The sequence below is a fragment of the Tamandua tetradactyla genome, chromosome 8 (assembly GCF_023851605.1).
Source record: "Tamandua tetradactyla isolate mTamTet1 chromosome 8, mTamTet1.pri, whole genome shotgun sequence".
Taxonomy (NCBI): Eukaryota; Metazoa; Chordata; class Mammalia; order Pilosa; family Myrmecophagidae; genus Tamandua; species Tamandua tetradactyla.
This window is the reverse complement of record NC_135334.1, coordinates 69,682,441-69,705,263: the sequence shown is the minus strand read 5'-3', so window position 1 is coordinate 69,705,263 and position 22,823 is coordinate 69,682,441. Positions and strand designations below refer to the sequence as shown.

The following is a 22,823-nucleotide window of genomic DNA, read 5'->3' as shown; positions in this document are numbered from 1 at the left end:
TCAGCTGAGTTGGGGTCTGCACCTTTATAAACTCTTCTAGGAATTTGCTGTTCTACAGGTTTTGAAGAAATGCAAAATTTTGAGTGTAAGCCCCCTAAACCCCTCTTCCTTCCTGCTCCCAGCATGTGGCCCAGGGTAAAAGGTCATGAGACCCTCAGGGCAATATTTGGGCTAACTCATCTGTACCATGAACCTTACACAAAAAAGTATGTGAAGGAGTCTTTGACCAACACACAATTGGTGCCCAGTGAGAATGTGTTGAGTAAAGGGCATGTATTTGGAGCTCAGTAGAGGTTGAAGTGGCCCACTTCTTTGGTCTAGCTGCTCCAGTGAATGGAAAATCCATTAGGAACTTCTCCCATCTCTTTCCCAGTGCTGCTTCTCCCAGAATTAGTGGGCTTCCTGGCCCCACTGCCCATTAGCTGCTGGAATCCAGAACATCATCCTGGAATACAGTCGCAGAGCCAATTAAGTGGGCACATCTTGTTCTAATCCCCCGGCGTGGCCCTCGCTTGGTAGTGAACATAATTACAATGCTCAGTGTCCTGCAGGCTACCCACAGATTACTCACCAGTAGTTTCTTTATGGGGAAAACAAAGGGTCCCACCTGACTCCTCTCTGGACCCCAAGCTTAGACACTTAGATGAAGCCAATAGTATCATACTCTGTGAAGATCCGGGATCAGTGTTCGTTTCTGGTAGTGGTGGGATTGGCAGTGTAGGGTGGAAGGTAAGAGAGCTCAGCTGCCTGAGGCTGGGGTGTCAGGCCTGGGTGTAAGGTGGGCGGGGATTGGGGGTGCTCAAAGTACATTTGGAGAAAAAACATTGCAAATTGGATGTTGAACCTGTGTCCTTGGCCTTACAGACAGATAGCAAAGATTAAATATTTGTACTAGATCCAGATAAAGGATAGGGACAGTAGTTTGGGGCAGGGGGAGGGAAGAGAATGGGCAATTATGGAAATCCTTCCCAAAGCCCAGCCCCTGAACTAGCCTCTTTAGATACCTCATTTGGTTTTCAAAACGACCCTATGAGGGGGTGGGTTCCATTCCCATTGTGTTCATAAAGGAATGGGGGCACAGGGAAGTATTGTGAACAGGCCTGAGTTACAAAGCTTTTGGGTAACAGGGTCATACTTTGAACCCAGGTCTTTCTAATTCTCTGTCTCATGCTCTTCTCACCTGTAGGAAGGTACATGCAGGAGGTGGGTTGTGGGTGGGACTCTGAGACTCTAGGGAAGCATGGCAGCAGGCTGACATCTCCCCTCTACTGCAGGCACTGGCTCCAGTATCCTCTCGGCCCTCCAGGACCTCTTCTCTATCACCTGGCTCAATAGGTCCAAGGTGGAGAAGCAGCTACAGATTATCTCAGTGCTGCAATGGGTCCTGTCTTTCCTCGTGCTGGGTAAGTTGGGGCTCAGATGGTGGGTGAGCAGGCAGACAGGGGCCACCTTCCCAACAGAAGTTAGAGCAGGAGCCACAAACAGCCCCCAAGGACATCCTCCCACTTACCACCTTTTGTGTCCCAGGTCACCTTTTGTGTGTCTAGGCTTATATAAAACCTCAGGGAGATTCAGTGGGAGCTGGTGGTATGGTTCCCATTTTACAGATGGGGAACCCAAGTCTCAGAGAAGGTAGGTATCTTGCCCAAAGTCAGTCACATTTGATTCTAGGTCTGTACGACCCCAAAGTCTGTGCTTTTCTCACAGTGTAACCTGCCTACTAATAAACATTTTCCAGCAAATCTGTTGCTTTGCTTTAGGGTGGTGTGCTTCTGGGTTTAAGTTATGGCTCTACACAAACAACCTCTGTGACTTTCCACATTTTACTTGAGCTCTCTGTTAGTTTCCTGATTTAAAATGTAAGGGAAATGCTGCCCACCTGGCTTTTATGGGGATTAGAAGTAAGGAATGAGAGAACCTAGCACTCCACCCCCAGTTCTCCCCACTCTCTACTGGCCACATTCCCCAACTGCGTCTGTTGGCCCATTTAATGCTGGCTCCTTTCTGTCTCAACACCTCCCATCTCAGTGCTAGGGTTGCTCCTTTTGCCTGGGGGTGGTGCTCTTACTTCCTGGTGGCTATCCAGGCCGTTGTGGATAGTCTGGGGAGAGAGAATGGAACATGCCTAGGCTACCCTTTACTCTTCTAGAAGCCCCTTCTCCCTCTCATGGTCAGCTGTGTCCTCAACGTAAAAAGTAGCTTCCGCAGCACATCAGGGCAGACAAACCTGATGCAAAGCATCATACAGTACATTCCAGAGCCTGTAAGCGAGTCCCTTTGAGCCACCCACTCTTCAGGATTGTCCAGGCTGCTGGCAGATTGTCAGTGCTGAGCTTCCAGTAAGAATGGGGTGCTCTGATACCACACCTGCAAGGCATTTCCCTGCTGCCCTTCCCTGGGTACAGTGGTGCTATTTTGAGCCCCCACAATATGCCAGGCATTATATGTGTCTTTCTTTGAGTCTCCACTTCAGAGGTATAGAAATGGAATCTGTCAGAGATTCAGTGACTTTGAGACTGTGAAGCGCATTAAATGACAGAGCTGGCATTCGAGCAGAAGCCCAGGGCATGAACCTCACCAGGGAGCCTAGGATTAGTGGCCCTGGTCTGAAAAAACTAGTCTTTACCTTTAGGCCCAAGAGTGGGCTTTAAGGAAAAGTCCATAACCCCCTAAAATTAGATACAAAATTATGTGTGAGAATATATATACATTTTTTTTTTCTGGTGAGAAGGGCCATAGCTGTCCTCAAATTCGTACAGAGATATATGGCCTCAAAACAATACAGAAACACATACAGGTCTGGGGAACAGAGCAAATTAAACTTACTCCTACAGAGTGCAAATCCCCGACTTGGCCTGTATTTGGCCCCTTATTAAAATACTGTTACAGAGAGCACAGTGTAACTCCCTCCTTGTACGGAAAGGGAGCAGGGGTCCAGCTGGGGCAGAGCCTTGCACCAGGTCACATAAGGAGATAATGGGGCCAGAACAAGAACCCAGGGACTTCAGCCTCCCAGACACCTCTCTAATCTGATACACCATCTCCCTTAATCTCCAGTTGCACCCAAAAGCCACCACCATTCCTATCTTAATGGGTCAGGGCTTGGCTGGTGAGGAACCAAGAAGCTGGTAGAACCCCAGCCCACACAGCATGCAATGGGGCTTGGCTCCAGGATATAGGTTACCAATTGATCATGACCAAACACAGCTCTAAAACTAGCCCAGCCTCTTCCTAATGCCGCCATTGGTAAGAACGAGTCCTGGTGGATGAGCAGGTCTGCTCGTCTACTGCAAATTATTGCACTGAGCAGCCAGCCCCAGCCACTCTTTCCTGCTGCCACCCAAACCCACTGGCTGAGGCTTGCCTGGGGTTGCAAGGCTACTGTGGCCCCATTGCCTTCCCTCTGGACCAGAAGTTTTTCTCTATTTCCATGTCATGGACCCCCTCTGGTAATCTGAAGGCTATGAACCCTTTCTCAGTGTCTTAAAATGTATAGTATAAATGGCATTGGATTTCACAGGAAACCAGTGATATTGAAATATAAATAACCATACATTAAAAAACCAAACTGACATATAGTAGCATATATACTTTTTTATTGCATTAAATAAAAAGATCTAGCAGCAAGTATAGCAATTACTATGATTTAAAAGTCATGAGAATAAATGATATTTCAAGATAACTCTTATCACTCTAATGTGGTATGAAAATACCTTTGTTTTCTGTTAGTGTCACGGTCAACAGGTATTACTGACACACCATGGTTGGTTACTTACATTCATAAGCAAAGGAAATGCTTCACATTTTCCATAAAAAGGTGAAAAAAAGATGTCATGGCCCCCCCATCCAAGTCCAGTGATCTCCATATTGGACACTTACTGTATACCAGGCTCTGGGTTAAGCACTCTGCAAACATTATCTCATTTAGTTTTCCCATGATTCTTTAAGGGAGTTGAGACTCAGGAATAGGTCATGGCCAAGTAAGGGGCAGAGTCAAGGCTCCAGGTTTGCTTGGTCCCAGAGTATTCTAGTTTGCAGGCTGCTGGAATGTGATATACCTGAAATGAAACAGCTTTTAGGAAGGGTAATTTATTAAGTTGTACGTTTACAGTTCTGAGGCCATAAAAATGTCCAAATTAGGCATCCAGGGAAAGATACTTGGTTCAAGAAGGCCAATGATGTTTTGGGTTTCTCTTTCAGCTGAAAAGGCACATGGCAACTGTATATTAGCTTCCTCTTCAGGAACCTTCAGTGGCTTCCCCCAGGCTGTATCAGTTCTAGTGGCTCTAAAAATTTTTCCACAATGGTTCCCTCTTAAATGACTCCAGTAAGCAAGCCACCTTGAATAGGTAGAGATACATCTCTGTGGAAACCATCTAATCAAAAGTTATCACCCACAATTAGGTGAATCCCATCTCCATGGAAACAATAAAAAAGATCCCACTCAGCAATACTGAATGAGGATTAAAGAACATGGCTTTTCTGGGGTACATAATAACTTCAAATGGCATACACTCTGCACTCCTTTCCAGGCCATGGTGCTGCCTTCCTTGCCACTGAGTATCCACAGGCTGCCTGCACCACAGGCCTTGGGGTTATGTGTCATGAGCTTCTTTGCTGCCACAGTGTGGGGGGTATGTAGTCCGGAGCCTGCCACATATGGAACAAGTAGTGTGTTTTAAGCACACTGTTTACATCTCATTGACCCTGTGGCATTGGTTCCTCCTGCAGCCCCGCAATCTAGATTGTGGAGCAGGGGCAACTGGCCCATCCTTCAGAGGGCAATGATTAGGCTTTGAGAGAGGAAGATCATTCTTTTGCTGGGCTAGAGAGACTAATCTGACCTGGTTCCAGAACCGAAAGAGCTCATTGGGCTGAAGGGCTCTCTGCCAGAGGGAGGCTAATGGGGGAGGCAGATAATGATGAGACAGATGATGAATGCTGTAAAGAGGGGCTGGGGATGCATGGGTTGGGGAGAGTGGGGCCCCCAGCTAAGAAAGCCCAAGACTAGAGTTCAGTCTCTGGACTCCCAGTCAATTCTCTTCTTCTTTGCCTGTGCTGCCTTAGCACCAGAGTAAGGATGGTGGGTAGCATTCTCTCCTTCGCAGGTGGACCAGAAGCCAGCTGTAAGCCTGGGGTGAAGCCCCCTCTACCTCTCAGGAAAATTAGAGGTTTGCTGGCAGCTGTGTTTCCATGCTGCTCAGACCCTTGCCTAAATCCCACTAACCCTGCCCAGGCCCACATGGAGCAACTGCCCATCCTCTAAAGGAGCTTAAATACTTTTTCCAGGCCTAAGAAAAGAGACCAGAGGTAAAGTGCTAAAACAGTGTGAGTGGCTATGTAAGTGGCCTTATCTTAGACAGTCATTCACCAAGCTGTCTCAAATACTTAAGAATTTGCCTTTAACAGGGTCTCCTAGGGTCTAAATGTTTCTCTAAAGAACTTCCCATCTGTGATGTCGTGGACCTAAGCTGGTCTGAAAAACTGGGTGCCTGGTCACTGTATGTTCACTGCCCTTCCCGAGGTAGCTGTGCCCTGTTTTTAGCTGTCTTGGGGAGAGGTTGGCCTGAGAGTCTAGAATAGACTAGATTGGAGAGAACAGGAGGCCACCATTTGCCTGCCCTTCAAGAACTCTTCGGTTCTTGGCGAGTCTGTGTCTGTCCCTACCCTCTCCCTCAGAATACTAGAGGAGGCTCAGCATGCCAGGAAGAAGAGAGTATGAGCTCCAGAGTCACGTGGCCCTGGAGCACACATGACCAGCTCAATACCCAGCACAGGATATGCACACAGCTGGGGTTGGCTTTCCTCCCTGGACAGCGGAGAGGGTGCTGGAATGAGGCCATGCTGCTACCAAGTGTGAGCACCTGCTGCCTTCCCTGGCCCTTTGCTGGGTACTAGGCAGCAAAGAAGATGTGGCCTCCCTAGTGTGGGAAGTTCTGAGGTGGGAAATTCATGTGAGATAATATGATTATTGGGAAACACTTCTTAAAGAGATAAGACCTGAATCATGCCTTGAAATCTGGTTAAAAATTATAAGGAGAAAAGTGAGTCACGAGATAAACCAGGCTTGGCATTGGCTTTCCTTCTGTGCCAAGTTACTCAGCCATGTGGCTGGCAGGCCCAGAACAGATTGACCAGATGGAAGCTGGCCCCCAGGGCAGCCCTATTAGGATTTTTGAGGACAGGGAAGCCGGTGGGCCCTGTCCATCTCCCTTTGAGCCCAGGTAGAAGCTCCTTTGGCATGGGACTGCCTGACACTCTGTTATATTAGATGAGGGGCTGGCAGGAGTAACCTCTCTCAGGTCCCTCCAGTGACAGTCTGGGCTTATAATTTTTGGCAGACTTCTAAAGCCTCATGCATAGCGTATGGCCTTTAGAGTGAGACCTAGATTTGAATCCTGTCTCTGCCACTGCCCTTAGGCAAGTTACCTCCCTGTTGAGCCTGTGTTGTCATCCCTAAAATAGGGTAAAAATCACCCTCCCTTACATTTGAAACAGCAGCTCAGCCCAAGTCCTGACATGTAGTGGCGCTCAGTAGGCATTCCCTTCCCTTTCCCATAGTAACCCTGTACTGGGCCCTGGGGTCAGGTGGAATGTGCAAGGAAAGGACAGAAAGAACAGCCCTAAGAACAGCTTCCCAGGGAAGTGCGCCTCCTCTAGCACTACTGCCCAGGCAATATGGAGCCCATGTGCCCTTCAACACCAAGACAGACGATCTGAGCCTGGGAGATAAGGCCTCTGTCCCCTTAAGCCTGCTGCTGTCCAGGCTGAACATTCCCCGGCCACTTCTCACACGATGTGGTCTCAGACCACCTCTGTCTTGGCTGTGCCACAGTGAATGCTCACTCAGTCACTCAGTGAGTCTCAGTTCAGGACCTCAGACTTCCACTGCCCACCATGGAGACTGAGGCCCGGCTAGGGAGGGACAGAGCCTGACCTGTGGCCATCCATATCCCCACAGGAGTGGCCTGCAGTGTCATCCTCATGTACACATTCTGTACCGACTGCTGGCTCATTGCCGTGCTCTACTTCACCTGGCTGGTGTTTGACTGGAACACACCCAAGAAAGGTAAGTGCACAGGTATCCTTACACATCCTGGGACTGTCTCCTCATGTGCAGGCTGAAGCTCCTCATCATGGGGGCTGACCCTTTTTACTTAAAACCTACAGGTGTGATTTGGGAGGCACCATCTTGGCCCTCTTAGGAGTTCCAACTCAATCAAGGGTGTGCCTAACACGAGAGAGGAATTGGGAAACAGGACCCGGTGGGAAGGTGGGCAGGTGCAGCATGGGGAAATAGTCACTGACCTCAGAGCTTCAAACTGAAATTCCATATTCCCAATTTCTTGTGGGTCCTTATAGCAATTTTTAGCAAGTCTGTCTTGTTCACCTTGCCCAAATCTCTCACCCCCACCCAACACCTTTACAACACTGTCTTTTGTTCCTTGGAAGGTGGCAGGAGGTCACAATGGGTCCGAAACTGGGCTGTGTGGCGCTACTTTCGAGACTACTTTCCCATCCAGGTAAAGCCTTGTGGGATGTATCTTGGGATGCTGGGAAATCCAAATTCAGGCCTTAACCTGTTTGTCCACAGTGAACACACATGCCTGGTTGAACCATGTGGTGTCTCCCACCGTGAATGTCTGTTCTTGCTCTGCCCCATTATGCAGACAACTTAGGATGCATATAATGAGACATAAAATGTAGAGATAAAATCAAGACTTGGGGGGAGAAGTATACTAGTATTTCAGAGCTAAGAGTCAACAAATTTGCTGTGGTTGAACTTCCTGGCAGGCAGGGCAAAAAGGGAAACATGATCAGAGGTCTGCTTCTTGGTTTAGGGAAGGAAGAAGCTTGCTGATTCCTTGGGGAAACAAGACGTTTTCTAGCATTTGGGTCTAAAAATGTTTTACACACTGAGATCCTGAGTGGTGTAAGGAGCAGGTATAATAGCCACTCTGTGTTCTGCCAAATATTACGGACATAATTTAATATGGCGGTGACTTATCAAGTACAAAACTAAGGTAGTCCAAGTTCATCTGGCCTGAGCCAGGGAGAACTTAAAGCAGTAGGGGTGGAGAGTTTTCTGAGCTTGCAAAAGTCTCACATAAATAGCCCCTCTCAGCCAGTCACTGAATGGGTTGCTAGCCATGGAATAGGGGCCCAGGCAGTTTGATGTGCAGTGAAAGAAGGGCGAGAACCTCACTGCTGAAGTCGTTGGGGAAGGCTTCTGGAAGAGGTGCTCCTAGACCTCCACCTTAAAGGATAATATAGCACTGAAGAGGCAGGGAAACCAAGCACATGAGTTTGAAAATCAGACTGGATTATGGGAGATGGTGAGGAGGCAGCATGAAGGAGGATGATCTCCATTTACTGAGAGCCTATTAGGAGCCAACAACTTTCCATGTGGAATCCTCCCAGCAACTTTTAGGGCAGGCATTAACTTTCTCCCTTTTACAGAAGAGGAAACTGAGGATAAGAGGATAGCAAAGCTCTATGAGGCTAGTGAGGGGTTGAGATGAAATTCCAGTTGTCCTGCCTCAAAGCCCAGACTCTTCCTACCACAGCCTCCCTGCACAGTAGAGCTATGGGAAATACGCTTCTCACAGGCTTAGAAATGGAGTCAGAAAGGCCCAATATGGCCCTGGGTAAGGATCTCCCCATATGAAGCAAATTTAGACCAGCTGTTCTCTCAATTTCCTTACTTCCCCACCATTGGCTGCCCTGGGATTCCACACTGGTCTTCTCTGGGCTGACCTCAATGTCCTGATGGGATAAACGATGGCCTGGTCTGGTTTTCTATCTCGTGTCCATCTGGCCTTTTGCCTGTGGTCTGAAATCTGGGTGGTGAAGTCGAGGCATCTGTGGTCCCCGTGCAGGTGGGCTGTGCTGGTGGATTGTGGATAATTCTGGCAGAATCTTGAAGGATTTTCCCTAAGAGGAAAGACCTGTCTGGCCAGCTTGCCCAGTACCCCAGCCCTGGCACACCCTAGCTGCTGAGGTAACCCAGCAGAGGGTGGTTGGTTCTGAAGACTTGGAGGCAGCGTGTGAGTATGGAAGCGTTTTGTGCGTGGTGTAGGGTGGTGTACATTTGCTGATGTGTCAGCAACCGCGACACCTGGCATGCTGCCTGAGGGAGGCAGCTGGGAGCCTGCATTCTTCCACTGCACGCAGTATGAGGGGTGGAACTTCTTGCTTCATGGAGTCAGGATTCCCAGTCCTCTCTTTCCCTGATCCCATCTCTCTGCAAAAAAATTCAAGGCTGTTCTTGCTCAGATGATATTGCACCATAGGACCCAACCCTCTCATTTTGGAAGTGAGGAAACTGAGTCCATAAAAGGGGAGAGGATTTGTCTAGGTTGCACAGCAAGTCCATGGAAGCATTAGTATTAGAATCCAGGCTTCCTGAACCCAGGCCTGCATTTCTTGCCCACAGAATTCCTACTGCCTGTGTCTCTGAAAGAAACTTTCTCAAGCTCCCTAAGCCTCATTTTCTTCTTCTGCAAAATGGAACTGATTCCATGTAGAAAGTGGCAAATTCTGGTTGAGTGTGAGGGGTTATGGACAGTGCTCTCTCTGTACAGGCCCTTCCTTTGGGGGCCAGGCCCCTGCCAGTGCTTGCTGTGTTCCCAGGACTCACTGTGTCCTTGCCATCAGGAAGCCTCCTTGAAGCCAATAATCCCTTCCACCCAGGACAGGGTGGCCTGTGATGGTTGGTCAGAACTGGGACAGGCAGGTCCCCTTCCCCACGTGATTTCTGCTCTTCTGGAAGAACCAAAACAAAATCCTACGTCCCTTATTATATCTCTGTTCTAAGAAGTTAGTTGGAATTGGGAGCCCCAGGGCATGTGTGAGCTAGCTCTGTGAGGTCCTGCAGGGCAGCAGGACCCATGCCAGCTTGGAGTCCTGAGTCTCAAGCGGAAGCCTAAGCTAGGCTCTGTCCTTGCCTCTAGTGATCTTGGCCAAGCCCCTCCCCCTTGGGGCCTCAGGCTCCCCTTTTGTGCAGGGAGGGCTTGACCTTGGTGACCTGACTCTAAGGCAGCTCTGATGCTCTGGGGGTTGTGCATGGTCCTCCTGTCCCACCCACTTTTCCTGGCCTCTTGCCAGTGATTGTGTAATGAGGATTTCTGGCTGCACCAGCCCACCTCACCCCTCCCCTCTCCCTTCTCAGTGAGGCTCTTTGCTCTTTGCCTCCAAAGAGTACCCCTTCCCCTGGCAGAATTGCAGTGCATGTATTAGCAGCAGCTGCCAAGACCACCTGCTACCTGAAAGAGGAGTGGGCAGTTCCTGGGTCACTCCTTCTTGAGGTATAGACAGGCTGTTTGCAAGGAAGACCAGTAAATACTCTCTGAGTTTAGAATCACTTATCTGTCCATCTGCCTCAGTTCACAGACGAGTACACTAAGACCCAGAGAGAAGGGCCTATCCCAGGTCCTAAAGCAAGTCAGTAGCAGGGGCTACTAAAGCAGACAGCCCTGGTTCCCACACTGGCCTTGCTACCGATGGAATGTTCCTCCTCTTTCTCAAGGCCTTGGAGCATCTGGGGTGTCTGGGGCAGGGGGATCAGCAGGGATGTGGAAATAGAAGGCCATCAGCTTTCACACTGGATCTTCTCTCACCGCCATCAACCAGCTTGCTGACCAATTAATAGGGTCAGCCTGGAATGAACTCTAAACAGGGAGCCCCAAGACCCAAGTTCCAGTCCACCATGCCCTGCTATGTAAACTTAGGCAAGTCTCCACCTAAGCTTCTTCCTCTGTATAGGGTGGGACAAACCTATCTGAGCACCTTTCCAGCCCCACCAGTTTGACCTTATATGGACTGGAAGGGAGGGTGTGAGGAGTGGCTTACCAGGAATGTGTTCCAGGCTCACAACAGCCACCAGGCCTAACCTGGACGGCCTCTTGGGTTGAGTCTTTGCCATGGGTTATGAAAACCAGGTATGTCAAGAGATCCATTATCAGCTGTGTCCTTCCTTTTTCCTGTGGAATGGACACTCTGTCCAGCTGTGGAGGCAGGGGAGTGTGGCATGAGCACAGATCAAATCTGTACTGCACCAAGGGCCATTAACCTGCACTGAGCCTTAAGGCACCTCAATTAGCCAAATGTCCCATCACACAGAAACTTGGGGGAGGGAGAATACTTTAAAGAGTCAGGTAGAATCCCCTCAGGTGACAAATACACATCCTGCTGGGCCAGAAAAAACCCAGCAGTGTGGCCTGGTCCAGAAACCTCCTCAGGGAAAGCAGCAACTCCTTTCTCTAGTCTGAGTCTCTGTCTTACAATTAAAGGAGTGGCCCAGATCTTCAGGACTCTTCCTGTCCATTCTTTGCTCTGGTTGTCAGGACAGGCCCAAGCCTGGCCATCAGCTCAAGAGCAAGTTTCCAATCCAGTGCTGGCTGCCCCAGCTCTTACCTCAGTGTCTTCCTGTTCCATGGAAACTGGCACAAGGCACTTTTCAAAACTCATCCTTTACTAAGAACTAACTTGGTAGACGCCCTTGCTCTTTAGAAGATGCAGAACGTCAGAACAACCACCTTACAAAGCTCATCTATTACTGAAGAGGTGAAGTAGATTTCAGTTTTCCAAGGCCATGCACTAGCACCTTCCCTTGGCCTTGAGGTTCCCAAATCAGGAGTCAGGAAAACCTAGGTCTTGGCTATTCTGCCAACCAGTAATGCTGCTTCCAGCTGGCATCCGCGTAGGGAAGTGGGCACTGTAGTGTTACCAGTAGCACACCTTCAGAGGCAGGCAGCCAGAAAATACGAGAATGCTCATATCCTTTGACACAGGAATTCTATTTCTAAAAGTTTGTCCCAAGAAAACAGTCAGATATGTGGACAGAGATAAGGTATTTATTGAAGCATTACTTCTAAGAGGGAAATTTTGGAAGCTTTTTAAATGTCCATTGATCAGGATTTATTTCAGTTTTATTGCATGTAGTATAGCTGTAAGAAGGCATGTTACCAATAAATTTTGATAAGGAAAAATGACTGTTATATATTTCATAGAAAATGATAGTAAAATGTTATCAACCCTTTCTCAATTTTGTGATTTTTAGAAAAGCCTGTGTTTATGTGAGTAGGAAAACAAAAGCCTCAGTGTGTCAGAGTGATTTCTCTGGTTGGAGGTGTTCTCTGGGTATTTGTTACTTTTTAATCAGACAAGTGATGTTTTATGAAAAAAATCCCATTACTCTCCATCCCTCTCAGCACCCTCCATCCCATCATGTTCCTTGTAGTGCCAGGTGGGTATCTCAGTCTCTGTGTCTCTCATGGCTCAGGGTTTAGGAGACTTTGCACCATTCCTTCTTCTAAGCCGGCAGCCCCAGGGCAGGGGGTGGGCCCCGAGGAAGCCAATCATTCTTTGGAGCATCCCGGGACAGCTTTGCTAATAGTACCACAGGTCATCAGCTGCTGCCACCAACCTTCCCACCCCTCCCTCCCCCATTCCCATGGCGCTGGCATTTGTTGCTTGACCTGTCCTTTCCTTCCTGCCCCAGAACCTGAGCTGAGCCTGGCCTGGTAGGAAGTTTCCATTCAGTCAGCTGTGCTGGGCTGGTCAGTTCAGTTCATTCAGTGAACAGACACTGAATGACCCCTCAGGGGGCAGGGGCCAGATAGACCCTACCTTCAAGAAGCTCCCAGTCTAGGGAGACTGACAGTAGGGGCAGAGCTTACAGCCCAGGCCCTGATCACCAAACTAAGGGACCTGACTTTACCCTGATGGAAGCTGGACAACCTTTTAGAGCGTGATAGAGGACTGGATTTGAGTTTTAGAACGATCACTTAGGCTGTTATGAGGCTTAGGTGAAGGGAAGGTAGGAAGGAGCCTAGCAGAGTCAAATAAGGAGACCTGGTGTATTTGACTGGGGAAATAGGGGAATGAAGGAGAAGGTTTCTTACTTCTCTTCTCAGGGACTCACAGTTCAAATGGGGACTGCCAAGCACCTGGTACTGTGGCCCCCATGATGGGAGCCCAAGGTCAAATATGGAGAGTCATGCCAGTCTCTCAAGCCCCCACAGTCCCAGGGAGCACAGCACATCCAGTCCCTCCCTACCATTAGGTGTGCCCCAGTACCTGTCTCCTGGCTATTTTCCTCTAACCAAAGGCTTTCTCGGCAGCTGGTGAAGACACATAACCTGCTGACCACCAGGAACTATATCTTTGGATACCACCCCCATGGCATCATGGGCCTGGGTGCCTTCTGCAACTTCAGCACAGAGGCCACAGAAGTGAGCAAGAAATTCCCCGGCATAAGGCCCTACCTGGCCACTCTGGCTGGCAACTTCCGGATGCCTGTGCTGAGGGAGTACCTGATGTCTGGAGGTGAGAAGTCACCTCTCCCTGTCCCTGATGAGCTCCACTGTCAATGCGTGAGCCCCTTCACCAAGCAGGGTGATTGGCCAGGGGACCAGTGCCCCATTGCCCTGTGGCTGGCCCTGTGCTTGTAGCTATAATGTGCCACAGACACGGGCAGATCGGGACTGAGCAGGAGAGGCATGTGGGCATTGTTCTTTGGGACTCAGTAGAACAGAGGAACTCATTCTGCCTTGGAGGGAAGACTTTTCAAGCAGCTTTGAAGGCTGAATTTAGGAAAGGCTTTTGACAGGTAGAAGGAAAGGACAACTGGGTATCATCCTATGATGAGAGACTGTGAGAAGCTGCTTTGGACATGTGGTCTCTGGTGGTTTGGTGAAGGTGGATTCATTTCTCAGGAAGAAAGTAGAGCAGTGATTTAATCAAAAGATAAAGGTCATAGGCAGAAGAGATGAAGCTGATGTTAGACCTGGTGGCTTCTACCTCTACCATCATGACCTTGCTGGCTGCTTGGTTGGCCACTGGCTGCCAAACTTAGTTATGGAAAGGCAGTATTGCTGCAGCTAGAGTTGAGCCTGGGCTCCCTTGCATCTCAGCCTAACTTTTCTTCTGTTTCTACCTTCCTGATTCTTGGTCTCTGCCTGTATGTAAGAAGACTTCATTTACAGTCCTGGGTTGTGCCATTTCTTAGCTGTATGACACTGGGCAAGTCACTTACCCTTTCTGAGCTATTTTCTCACCTGTAAAAATATCTGGCATTTTAAGCCTCTCTGAGCCCATGTTGGCACTACTTCTCTTCTTAAGCCTTTCTAACCAGTTTTTCTTGGCCTATGTGTCCCTCCACTTTCCAGGCAGTTTTCCTTGCCCAGGTTCCTCCCTGAGGCTTCCTGGTGCCCCACCCGGGCCTCTGATGTTCCCAGCCCTGACCCATCCTGGCATCTAAAGTGCAGTTGCCCATGATCCTAGGAACCAAGGTCCCTGCCCATAGCACTAGCTCATGGGTCTCTTCAGACCGCGGTTGGCACCTCTCTTGACTTGTGAACCCTCCCTCTGGAGGGCTAGGCAGTATCCCTGGGTGAGAGAGAAGAAGGAGAGAAGGATCTTGGCAACAGAGAAGAGGGAGAAGGCTCAAGAGCAGAGCTAATGACCCTCCCTCTCAGGGTCCTGCTCAAGATAAATGAAGGAAAGGGGGAAGATGTGTGGAGGAATTTTTATATGCCATTCCCTTGCCCAGTCCTTTCATATATGCTGTGTCACTTCTGTCTTCAAGACTCCACTGGGATAACATCTTAGGAAGCTTTCTCTGACCCCCTTCTCTGGATACCTTCAGCCCCTGTGCTGTACAACCTGATCATTGTCCATGGTGTGTCATTGCCCACCTCTCTGTCATCCCCACCAGCCTGATTAATCAGCCTGGCACACAGTTAGGACTTTAGAGAGTATTGCCAAGTGAATGAATCCCCAAAACAATCTCGTAACATTGTTCCCATTCTACAAATATGTAAACTGAGGCTCAGAAAAGTGAATCACTTACCCAGAACTGTACAACATCTCAGTGGCCGGATTAGGTCTGGGACCTAATCTTTCTGCTTTACACTGGACTGTGTGCAGGAGGTGGGGAGTGCAACAGTGGGTGGTCCTGACTGTATGTCACCCCTACCCCCTGCCCCCAGGCATCTGCCCTGTCAACCGGGACACCATAGACTACCTGCTTTCAAAGAACGGGAGCGGCAATGCCATCATCATTGTAGTTGGGGGCGCAGCCGAGTCCCTAAGCTCCATGCCTGGCAAGAATGCGGTTACCCTGCGCAACCGCAAGGGCTTTGTGAAACTGGCCCTGCGCCATGGGTAAGTGCCTCCCTATACACACACACACACATAAACGAACACACACACACTTTGCTAGGTCCCTGGAAAGGCATAAGAGGGATCTCACCATCCTATAGGAGAGGGGAGTTTGGAGCCCAGACCGTGAGCTTTGGGCCAAGTGTGTCCAATTGTAGCTGGATATCTGTCTGGGGCAGAGATGCAGCCTATGTCCTCTGGGCCTTTGCAGGTCAGCTGAGATTCAGCCTCTTATGTGGGTAAGCGTCAAAATGGGTCTATAAAAAGACTGACCACATGAAAACAAAATGATCCTAGGAGAGCAAGAGGAAGATGATTTGGCTGGAAACATCAGGGAAGGCTTCTTGGAAGTGATGACCCTGAGGGCAGGCAGAGAGGAGCTGGGCAGCTTGGACCACTGCCACCCTTTCTGGAGAAGCAAATGTTCAGTTTGTGTAGTCACCCAGTCAGCACATTTCATTTTACAAAGTACTTTCACTCTGCCATCTCCTCTGATCCCCCAGCAATCCTGCCGGTGATGACATTCCCCATTTTCCACTTGAGAAAACTGAGTGAGGCTAAGTGACCTGGTCTGAGACGCATTGTAAGATGTAGAGTTGAACTCTTTGGACTCCAGGTCCACTGTTTTTCTCCCATATCTGGGCCCTGGGAGACCCCAGGAGGGTCTCCCGGCATGGTAGACCTGTCAATGACAAGCCAGAGTGGGAGAGGGTGTGGCCTATAACGACAACTTAGAGATGGCACTAAGCCATACCATCCTGGCCCATCCAGCCTGGAGCATGGCCAGGGCGACAGCAGTCTTCCTTTCTGTCTTCTCAGAACCTTACCTCAGGTTCTGAGGACACCTGGAGACACAATCTAATCAGACCCAGTCCCTGCTTTCAGGGAACTCCACTGAGGGTGGGGGACAGGGACAGACAGTGACAGTACAGTGTGCCGAGGGCTGTGACATGGAGGAGAATATGGGGCTGAAAAAAGCTTAACTCAGCCTGGGGATGGGTTGGGCTGGGGGCTTCCCAGAAGAGACAGGCCCTGGAGGAAAATAGCACAGACATTCTAGAGCAGAACTTTCAGCTTTTCTTCTTACCTAGTGGTCCCAAACCACTGAAAAACTCTCTGGTCACTAACAGAAGTAGACAGAGGGCCCATATGAATCTGGTAGAGAGGGGACATATGAGTTTGGGATTCCCCCAGATTTCTGGTATACCCTGCAGGGGGCAGGGGAGGGCTTTGCTGGTGTCGGTGTACCCAGAGGGTGGGAACTGAAGCCAGTGATTGGGGTGTGACAGACTCTACCTCTCCCTTCCAGAGCAGACCTGGTTCCCACATACTCCTTTGGAGAAAATGAGGTGTACAAGCAGGTGATCTTCGAGGAGGGCTCCTGGGGCCGATGGGTCCAGAAGAAGTTCCAGAAGTACATTGGCTTTGCCCCGTGCATCTTCCATGGCCGAGGCTTCTTCTCCTCCGACACGTGGGGGCTGGTGCCCTACTCCAAGCCCATCACCACTGTCGGTGAGCTCCCCAGCCTGAGGGCCCAGATCCTGAGTGCAGGGTGCCACCACTCTTCAGATCTGGCTGCTGTGTAGAGGTCATATTGGAAAGGCAGTTGGCCTGTGTGGCAGGGCCAGGAAAATATTTGGCACAGAATGGAGAGCTATGTAACTTTTTAATATTCCGGGTGCCTACCATGTCCCAGGTACCACTCCAGGCAGCAGTAGTGCAGTGATACTAAGTATGTCATTACCTTCCTGAAGCTTATATTCTAGTGGAAGAAACAGAAGAGATAACTTCATCTAAAGAAGTGTTATGATGCATGATGAAGCAGGGTGAGGAGATAAGTGATTCAGGAAGGTCTCGGTAAGGACCTGGATTAAAGGAGGGATGACACATGTGAAGGTACAGGGGAAGTGCATTCCAGGTAGGGTAAATAGCATGTGCTAAGACCCTGAGGCAGGAGTGAGCTTAGTGTATCCAAGGAACAAAAAGTCAATCATGGAATAAAGGAAAGAGTGAGTGCTGGTAGAGAGGCACAGGACACAGTGAATTGGGAGGGGCCTGGTGTGAGGAGTGTGTAGTGTGAGGAGTTAGGGTTGGAGTCTGTACATGCTAAGAAGGTTCTGGAGGGTTTTGAGCAGGAAAATAGTGTGCTCTCATTTGTATTTTTATGTCATGAAATATGTGGAGAGGCAAGAGTATTATAGCAGTGTTGGTAAGAGAGGATGGGAGCTCAGAGTAGGATGAGAGGTGAGGTGGATACACAGTTAAAGGTAGACTTGGCAGGTCTTGCGAATGAACTTAATACTGAAGTTCATGTGAAGGAAAGAAGGGAGTCAAGGGTGACTCCAAGGCTTTTGGATTGCACAATAAGGAAAAGGTGGTGCCATTTAATGAGATAGGGAAGGCAGGGAAGCACAGGTTCTATTTTAGACAGGTCACAGTTAAGGTGCCTGTAGAGGAGAAGGAGAAGGAGGTAATAGATATACGAGTCTGGAGCTTGGGGAGAGGTCAGGCTAGAATAAACGTTATATTTCAAGCCATGGGACAGGGTCAGACCACCTAGGGAGACATGACATATAGAGGGTTGAGGATCAAAGCTGGGGCAGAGATCAGGGAAGCAAGGTGGTGCCAACAAAAAGGCTAAGAAGGAGCAGCCACAGTGAGGTGGAGAACCAGGAGAGTGAGGTACGTCCCGGAAGCCCAGAGGAGAAAGTGTTGCAAGAAGGAGGAGGTGAACCCCTGTGTCATCACCCCCAAGAGGCAAGGGACAGTGAGGGCTGAGCAGTGGCCACTGGATTTAGCAACTTAGAGCCTGTGGTGACCTTTAACAGGACTGTGTCAGTGACTGGTGGGGACACTCCAGTGAATAGAGGTGAGAAGGTGAAGTCAGTGAGAAGGAGCCACTTTTGAGGTTTGCTATGTAGAGAGCAGAGAAATGGGGCCATAGTTGGAGATGGGTGTGGAGTCAAGAGATTTTTCCCTTTTTAAGATGATAGTAGCTGAAATATGTTTACTGTGTGCCAGGTGTTTTCCTATTAATTTACTTAATACTCACAAATACCGGGAACTCAGATCACAGAGAAATTAAATAACTTTCCCAGAGCTACCAGCTAGTTGGTAGTAGAGCAAGGATTCAAATCCAGCCTCCTGGCTCTCTTGGTAATGCCTTAGCCATGAGGGTTTCAGCACTTTTGGGTGCTGATGGGCTTGATGAGCAGACTGTGTGAAGAGGCTTTGTGATGGGTGGGGCGGGTGATAGTTCCATTACTGTAAGCCAAGCACTCTGTTGGGTGAGAAAGCAAGATATAGCAGTTTCAGGGTGTGCAGAGTCCACATCTGTTAGAGAAGACTGTATGTGTCACATGAGGGGGTGCCAGGTGCCCTGGGGGTTGGAGCGAACCCCAGCAGGGAGATGGCTGCTAGCAGAATAGAACTGTTTGCCAGACAGGAAGCGAGAAAACAGTTTCTGTCAGAATCAGTAACGTAAGTGAAGTTCCAACAACCAGATTGTATAGATTTTTTGAGGGACAGGAAAAGAAACAGTCAACCTGACTGGAGCATAAATCTGTGAAAGGTGAAGCAAAATACCACATTGGTCCTCCGCTGTGTTGTTCTGGGTTGATTTGGGACAGTTGGGAAATATCTTCCTTTGAAAAGATTCCAAACAATTATGTACTAGAGTGTGTGTATATGTGTGTGTGTGTATGTGTGTGTGTGTGTTAACAATTCACAAGCTAGAGATCACATCAAGGGGGTGAGCCACAAATACCGGACTCAGGGGCCAAAGCTCACACAGGCACTTTCTGATGTCAGTGCCAGGTGTTTTGCTTTGTACTTTTAGATGGAGACAGCCCGCCAGCCTTTTAGGTCATATGCCACAGACTCGCCCTTGACTCTGGTTATACACTAATCCCAAACCAGGACTGAAGTCTGGGAGGCAGCAGGAGCATTTCCGTAAAGCCAGGGTGGCTGGAGAGGGGCTGGGTCCTGAGGGCGGTGTTAAGCAGTTTGTTCTTTACCTTAAGCAAGGAGAGCTCTATGAGTGTGTTTGGGGTAGGAAATTCAGATTTGCATCTTAAATTGCTGTGTAGAAATGGTTTAAAAGGGGCATAATGGAAAACAGAACAGTTAAGGAGGCTTTTATGGTAGAAAGTAGCTTGGACCAATGAGGTGGCAGTGGAGATGGGAGCAAAATGGATATATGTGAGAGAAATTTTCATTTTGGAAATAGTAGTACAGGATTTTAGGGATGGCTTAGGTATGAAGAAGAAACAGGATAAAATAAAGCATTACATGGATGTACAAATGTGGGTCTCTTCCTCCTCCTCCAACTCTTACCACACTTTTCAAAGCATATTAGAACATTTCATGAAATCCTTTGAAGAACCCTATGCAGAAGGATCTCCATGTGAGAAATGGGGAAACTGAGGCTCAGAGGGATAAGGTAACTCACCCAGAGCAGGGCAAAATAAAGCCATTACTTGATCCCACAGCCCTCACGGGAACCCCTATCAGAGTGCACAGGGCAGGGGCCCTAGATCAGCCAGTCTAGAGTCTCACCTGGATTTCAGTCTCTTCTACAAAAAGAGAACCTGACATGAAACCTGTAAGGCATTCAACAGAGTTCCTGGCACACAGGGTAGGTGCACAGCACAGGGTCCATGCATCTGGGGATGGGGACGCTGAATGGTGGTGACTAACCAGAGGCCTCTGCCCTGTCCCCACAGTGGGTGAGCCTATCACCATCCCCAAGCTGGAGCACCCGACCCAGCAAGACGTTGACCTGTACCACGCCATGTACATGGAGGCCCTGGTGAAGCTCTTCGACAAGCACAAGACCAAGTTCGGCCTCCCGGAGACCGAGGTCCTGGAGGTGAATTGAGCCAGTTCTCAGGGCCCAGCTCCCAGGAGGAACCAGCTGCAAATTGTTTTCTACCGAGTTCTTGTGTACTTTTTGTTCTGTAAATTTGGAAGCATCATGGGTGTCTGTGGGTTATTTAAAAGAAATTATAATAATTTTGTTAAACCATTACAATGTTAGGTCTTTTTTAAGGAGGAAAAATGACTATTTCAAGCTCTTTCATTTCTGGTCTGTCCTGTTTGAGGTGGTGGCTAACACCTCTGACCCTCCCTGGTTCCTCCACCACCCCCTCTTCTTCCCTTCCCAGAATTAAAGAGGAAGCTCAGTCCTTGTTCATTTGCGGAAGGACAATGTTACTAGGCCAGTTACTAGGCCATTAGTTACTAGACCAGTTACCTTGTTCATTTTTTGCCCTGGGGGATAAGAGGCAGAAGCCACTTCTAATACAAACACGGCTCTTCCTGGGCACCCCACACTTGACTGCAGGACCGGTCTCTCTTCCCAACAGCGAGACTCAGGGAACACAGTGGTCCCATATTTTGCAGAGAACAGTGGTGCACTTCTTGCATAACTTCAGCTTGAGTCTCCTTTCCATCCTCCTTCCCCTCTGGACACCCACCCATAAACTTGTCCAGCTCCTGCTCTCAGTCCCTCTGTTTCCCAAATATGAGCTTGCACTGGCCTCCAGAGCAAGGATGGGATAGATGGCGATGCTGTGCTGGGAAACAGGGAAACACCATCTCTTGGATTCTCTGGCCTCCGATTTCTGGTTGGAGTAAGTGGTTTTCCTCAGGAGGCTAATGACATGGACTCAGTGCAACCTCAGGTTTGGCCCGAATCATACTCCCCAGTACGTGATTGTGCTTAATCCACACTCCCAATTCTGGGTGTGAGGAAGGGTCCCTCTTTCAGTTCACAGAAGGGGCCTGCCCCGTCTGAGTGGCAGAATCAGTTCTAGGAGACCCATGAACCCAAGCCTCACATCTTTGTGCCTTTATTGAGGCTGTGGGGCCAGGGAAGAAACCCAGCCCCTCCTCTGTGTGTTCCGTCTTCTCTTGATTTCATTGTACCAAGTCAGATTTTTCTATATTCCTAGACAAATAAATGGAAACAAGAGTCCTCTCTGATTTATTGTTGGGGCTGCATCTGCATCCTGTTGCTGAGACTTGGGGGAGACCACGGCTCTAGCTAGGCTGTCTTGAGTCTTCCACAGCCTTGCTCCTTCAGCCCACATAGCCCTGTTGTGTGGTATATTAGTTAGCTATCTATTGCTGAGTAAAAAAATAACCCAAAACCTCGTGGTTTAAAACAACATTTGCCATCTCAGTTTCTGTGGGTCGGGATTCTAGGCTTAGGCTGAATCCTCTGGCCCAGGGTCTCTTTCAAAACTATAATCGTGATGTTGTCCAAGGCTGTAGTCATCTCAGAGCTTAACTTGGGCAACATCCATCCCCAAGCTCATCCATGTGCTTTGGGCAGGATTCAGTTCCTCATTGACTGGTGCCCAGAGGCCACCCTCATTTCCTTGTCATGTAGGCCTCTCCATAGGACTGCTTACAGGGTGGCAGCTGGCATCATCAGAGTAAACAAGAAGAACCAGAGAAAGAATGTGTGAGCAAGAAAGAAGTCACATTCTTTTAAAACCTGCCTTGGAAGTGACATTCTATCACTGCCATATTTTGTTCCCTAGACTCAAGTAACTAGTTCCAGCCCACACTCAAAAGGAGAGGATTACACTTGAGTAATAATCCTCTGAGTGAATACCCAGAGGCAGCAGCCACTGGGCACCAATTCAGAAGCTACCTACCACGGGTGGTGAAGGGCTACCATCTAGTGATAAGGGCTGTAAGATCCTGGAATGGCTGAGCTGTCCTTGTGTAATCATTTCAACTGGGTTCCCTGGCCTCAGTTATAGCAAAAAGGGGAAACCTGGCCTGCCGACATCATACTGATTTCAAGCCACACCAAGGTCCTAATGAGTACTGAACACCTGAGAACCCTTCCTAGCTAAGTCCAAAGGACCTCATTCCAATTTTCCCACTCCTAAATGTTTGCCCTTTCTGATAATCCACCCCAGGGACAGTTCCTCTGTGCTGGAAGGTATGAGAGGCTGCTTGGGACATAGACATGAATTGGATCTATGCTGAGAGCAGAGACAATGGTTGGAAATTGGGTGACCAGAACTGTGACAGAAATAGCCCTGTCCCAATCTGGGGTACCTTTTTGAAGAGATAATTCCTGAGCAGAGTCTTAAAGGGTGACTGGAAGTTTACCACAAAGAGAAGGGGGCAAAGGGCAGAGCGGTATGTGCAAGGATGGGGAGACAGCGTTGCTGACTTGAAAGGATGGGAGGTGGTCCTTTAGGAATTTGCAGTGGGGCTTGAATTAGGCAGAGAGTGGTTTCTTCTATGAGTCTCTAGATGGTCAGGAGGACAGCAGTGAGAGGAGGGGCTCTGGGGTGGGACAAGAGGGGCCAAGTGAGTCTGGATTCTGCAGTACCAGGCAGACAGGGAAGGCTGTGACCGAGATAGTCCTCAGGTTGGAGGGCACAGTTTAGAGGACATGCATTTCCTACAGAATGGAGAAAAGGCCTGTTTTCTGACTAGTGCCTCAGCCCCTACCCCAGCCCCAGCATGAACCTAGCCTTGATCCCAAGGCAAGTTGTCACCTCAGCCTTTGGCTTCAGGCTAAGCCCTGGCCTTAGCCTAGACCACTTCACAAATGCAAGCCATTATTCTCAAGACCCAATGATTTCATGAATAGGAATACCCACTGAACATTAGAGAGTATAGCCATCTCT

At 49.0% G+C, this 22,823-nt stretch overlaps 1 protein-coding gene across 3 annotated transcripts in view; it reads left to right on the top strand.

Moving 5' to 3' along the window:
• DGAT2 (diacylglycerol O-acyltransferase 2) overlaps nucleotides 1-21,150 on the top strand; it is a 34,947-nt gene extending 13,797 nt beyond the window's left edge. For all 3 annotated transcript variants that reach the window (XM_077113541.1, XM_077113542.1, XM_077113540.1), the window contains 7 exons: nucleotides 1,275-1,403; nucleotides 6,962-7,069; nucleotides 7,453-7,523; nucleotides 13,125-13,329; nucleotides 14,994-15,168; nucleotides 16,475-16,677; nucleotides 19,890-21,150. In XM_077113541.1, coding sequence (XP_076969656.1) covers nucleotides 1,275-1,403; nucleotides 6,962-7,069; nucleotides 7,453-7,523; nucleotides 13,125-13,329; nucleotides 14,994-15,168; nucleotides 16,475-16,677; nucleotides 19,890-20,044 — 1,046 coding nt within the window. In that variant the 3' untranslated portion in view covers nucleotides 20,045-21,150. The remainder of the gene's footprint in view (nucleotides 1-1,274; nucleotides 1,404-6,961; nucleotides 7,070-7,452; nucleotides 7,524-13,124; nucleotides 13,330-14,993; nucleotides 15,169-16,474; nucleotides 16,678-19,889) is intronic.
• The last annotated feature ends 1,673 nt before the right edge of the window (nucleotides 21,151-22,823 follow it).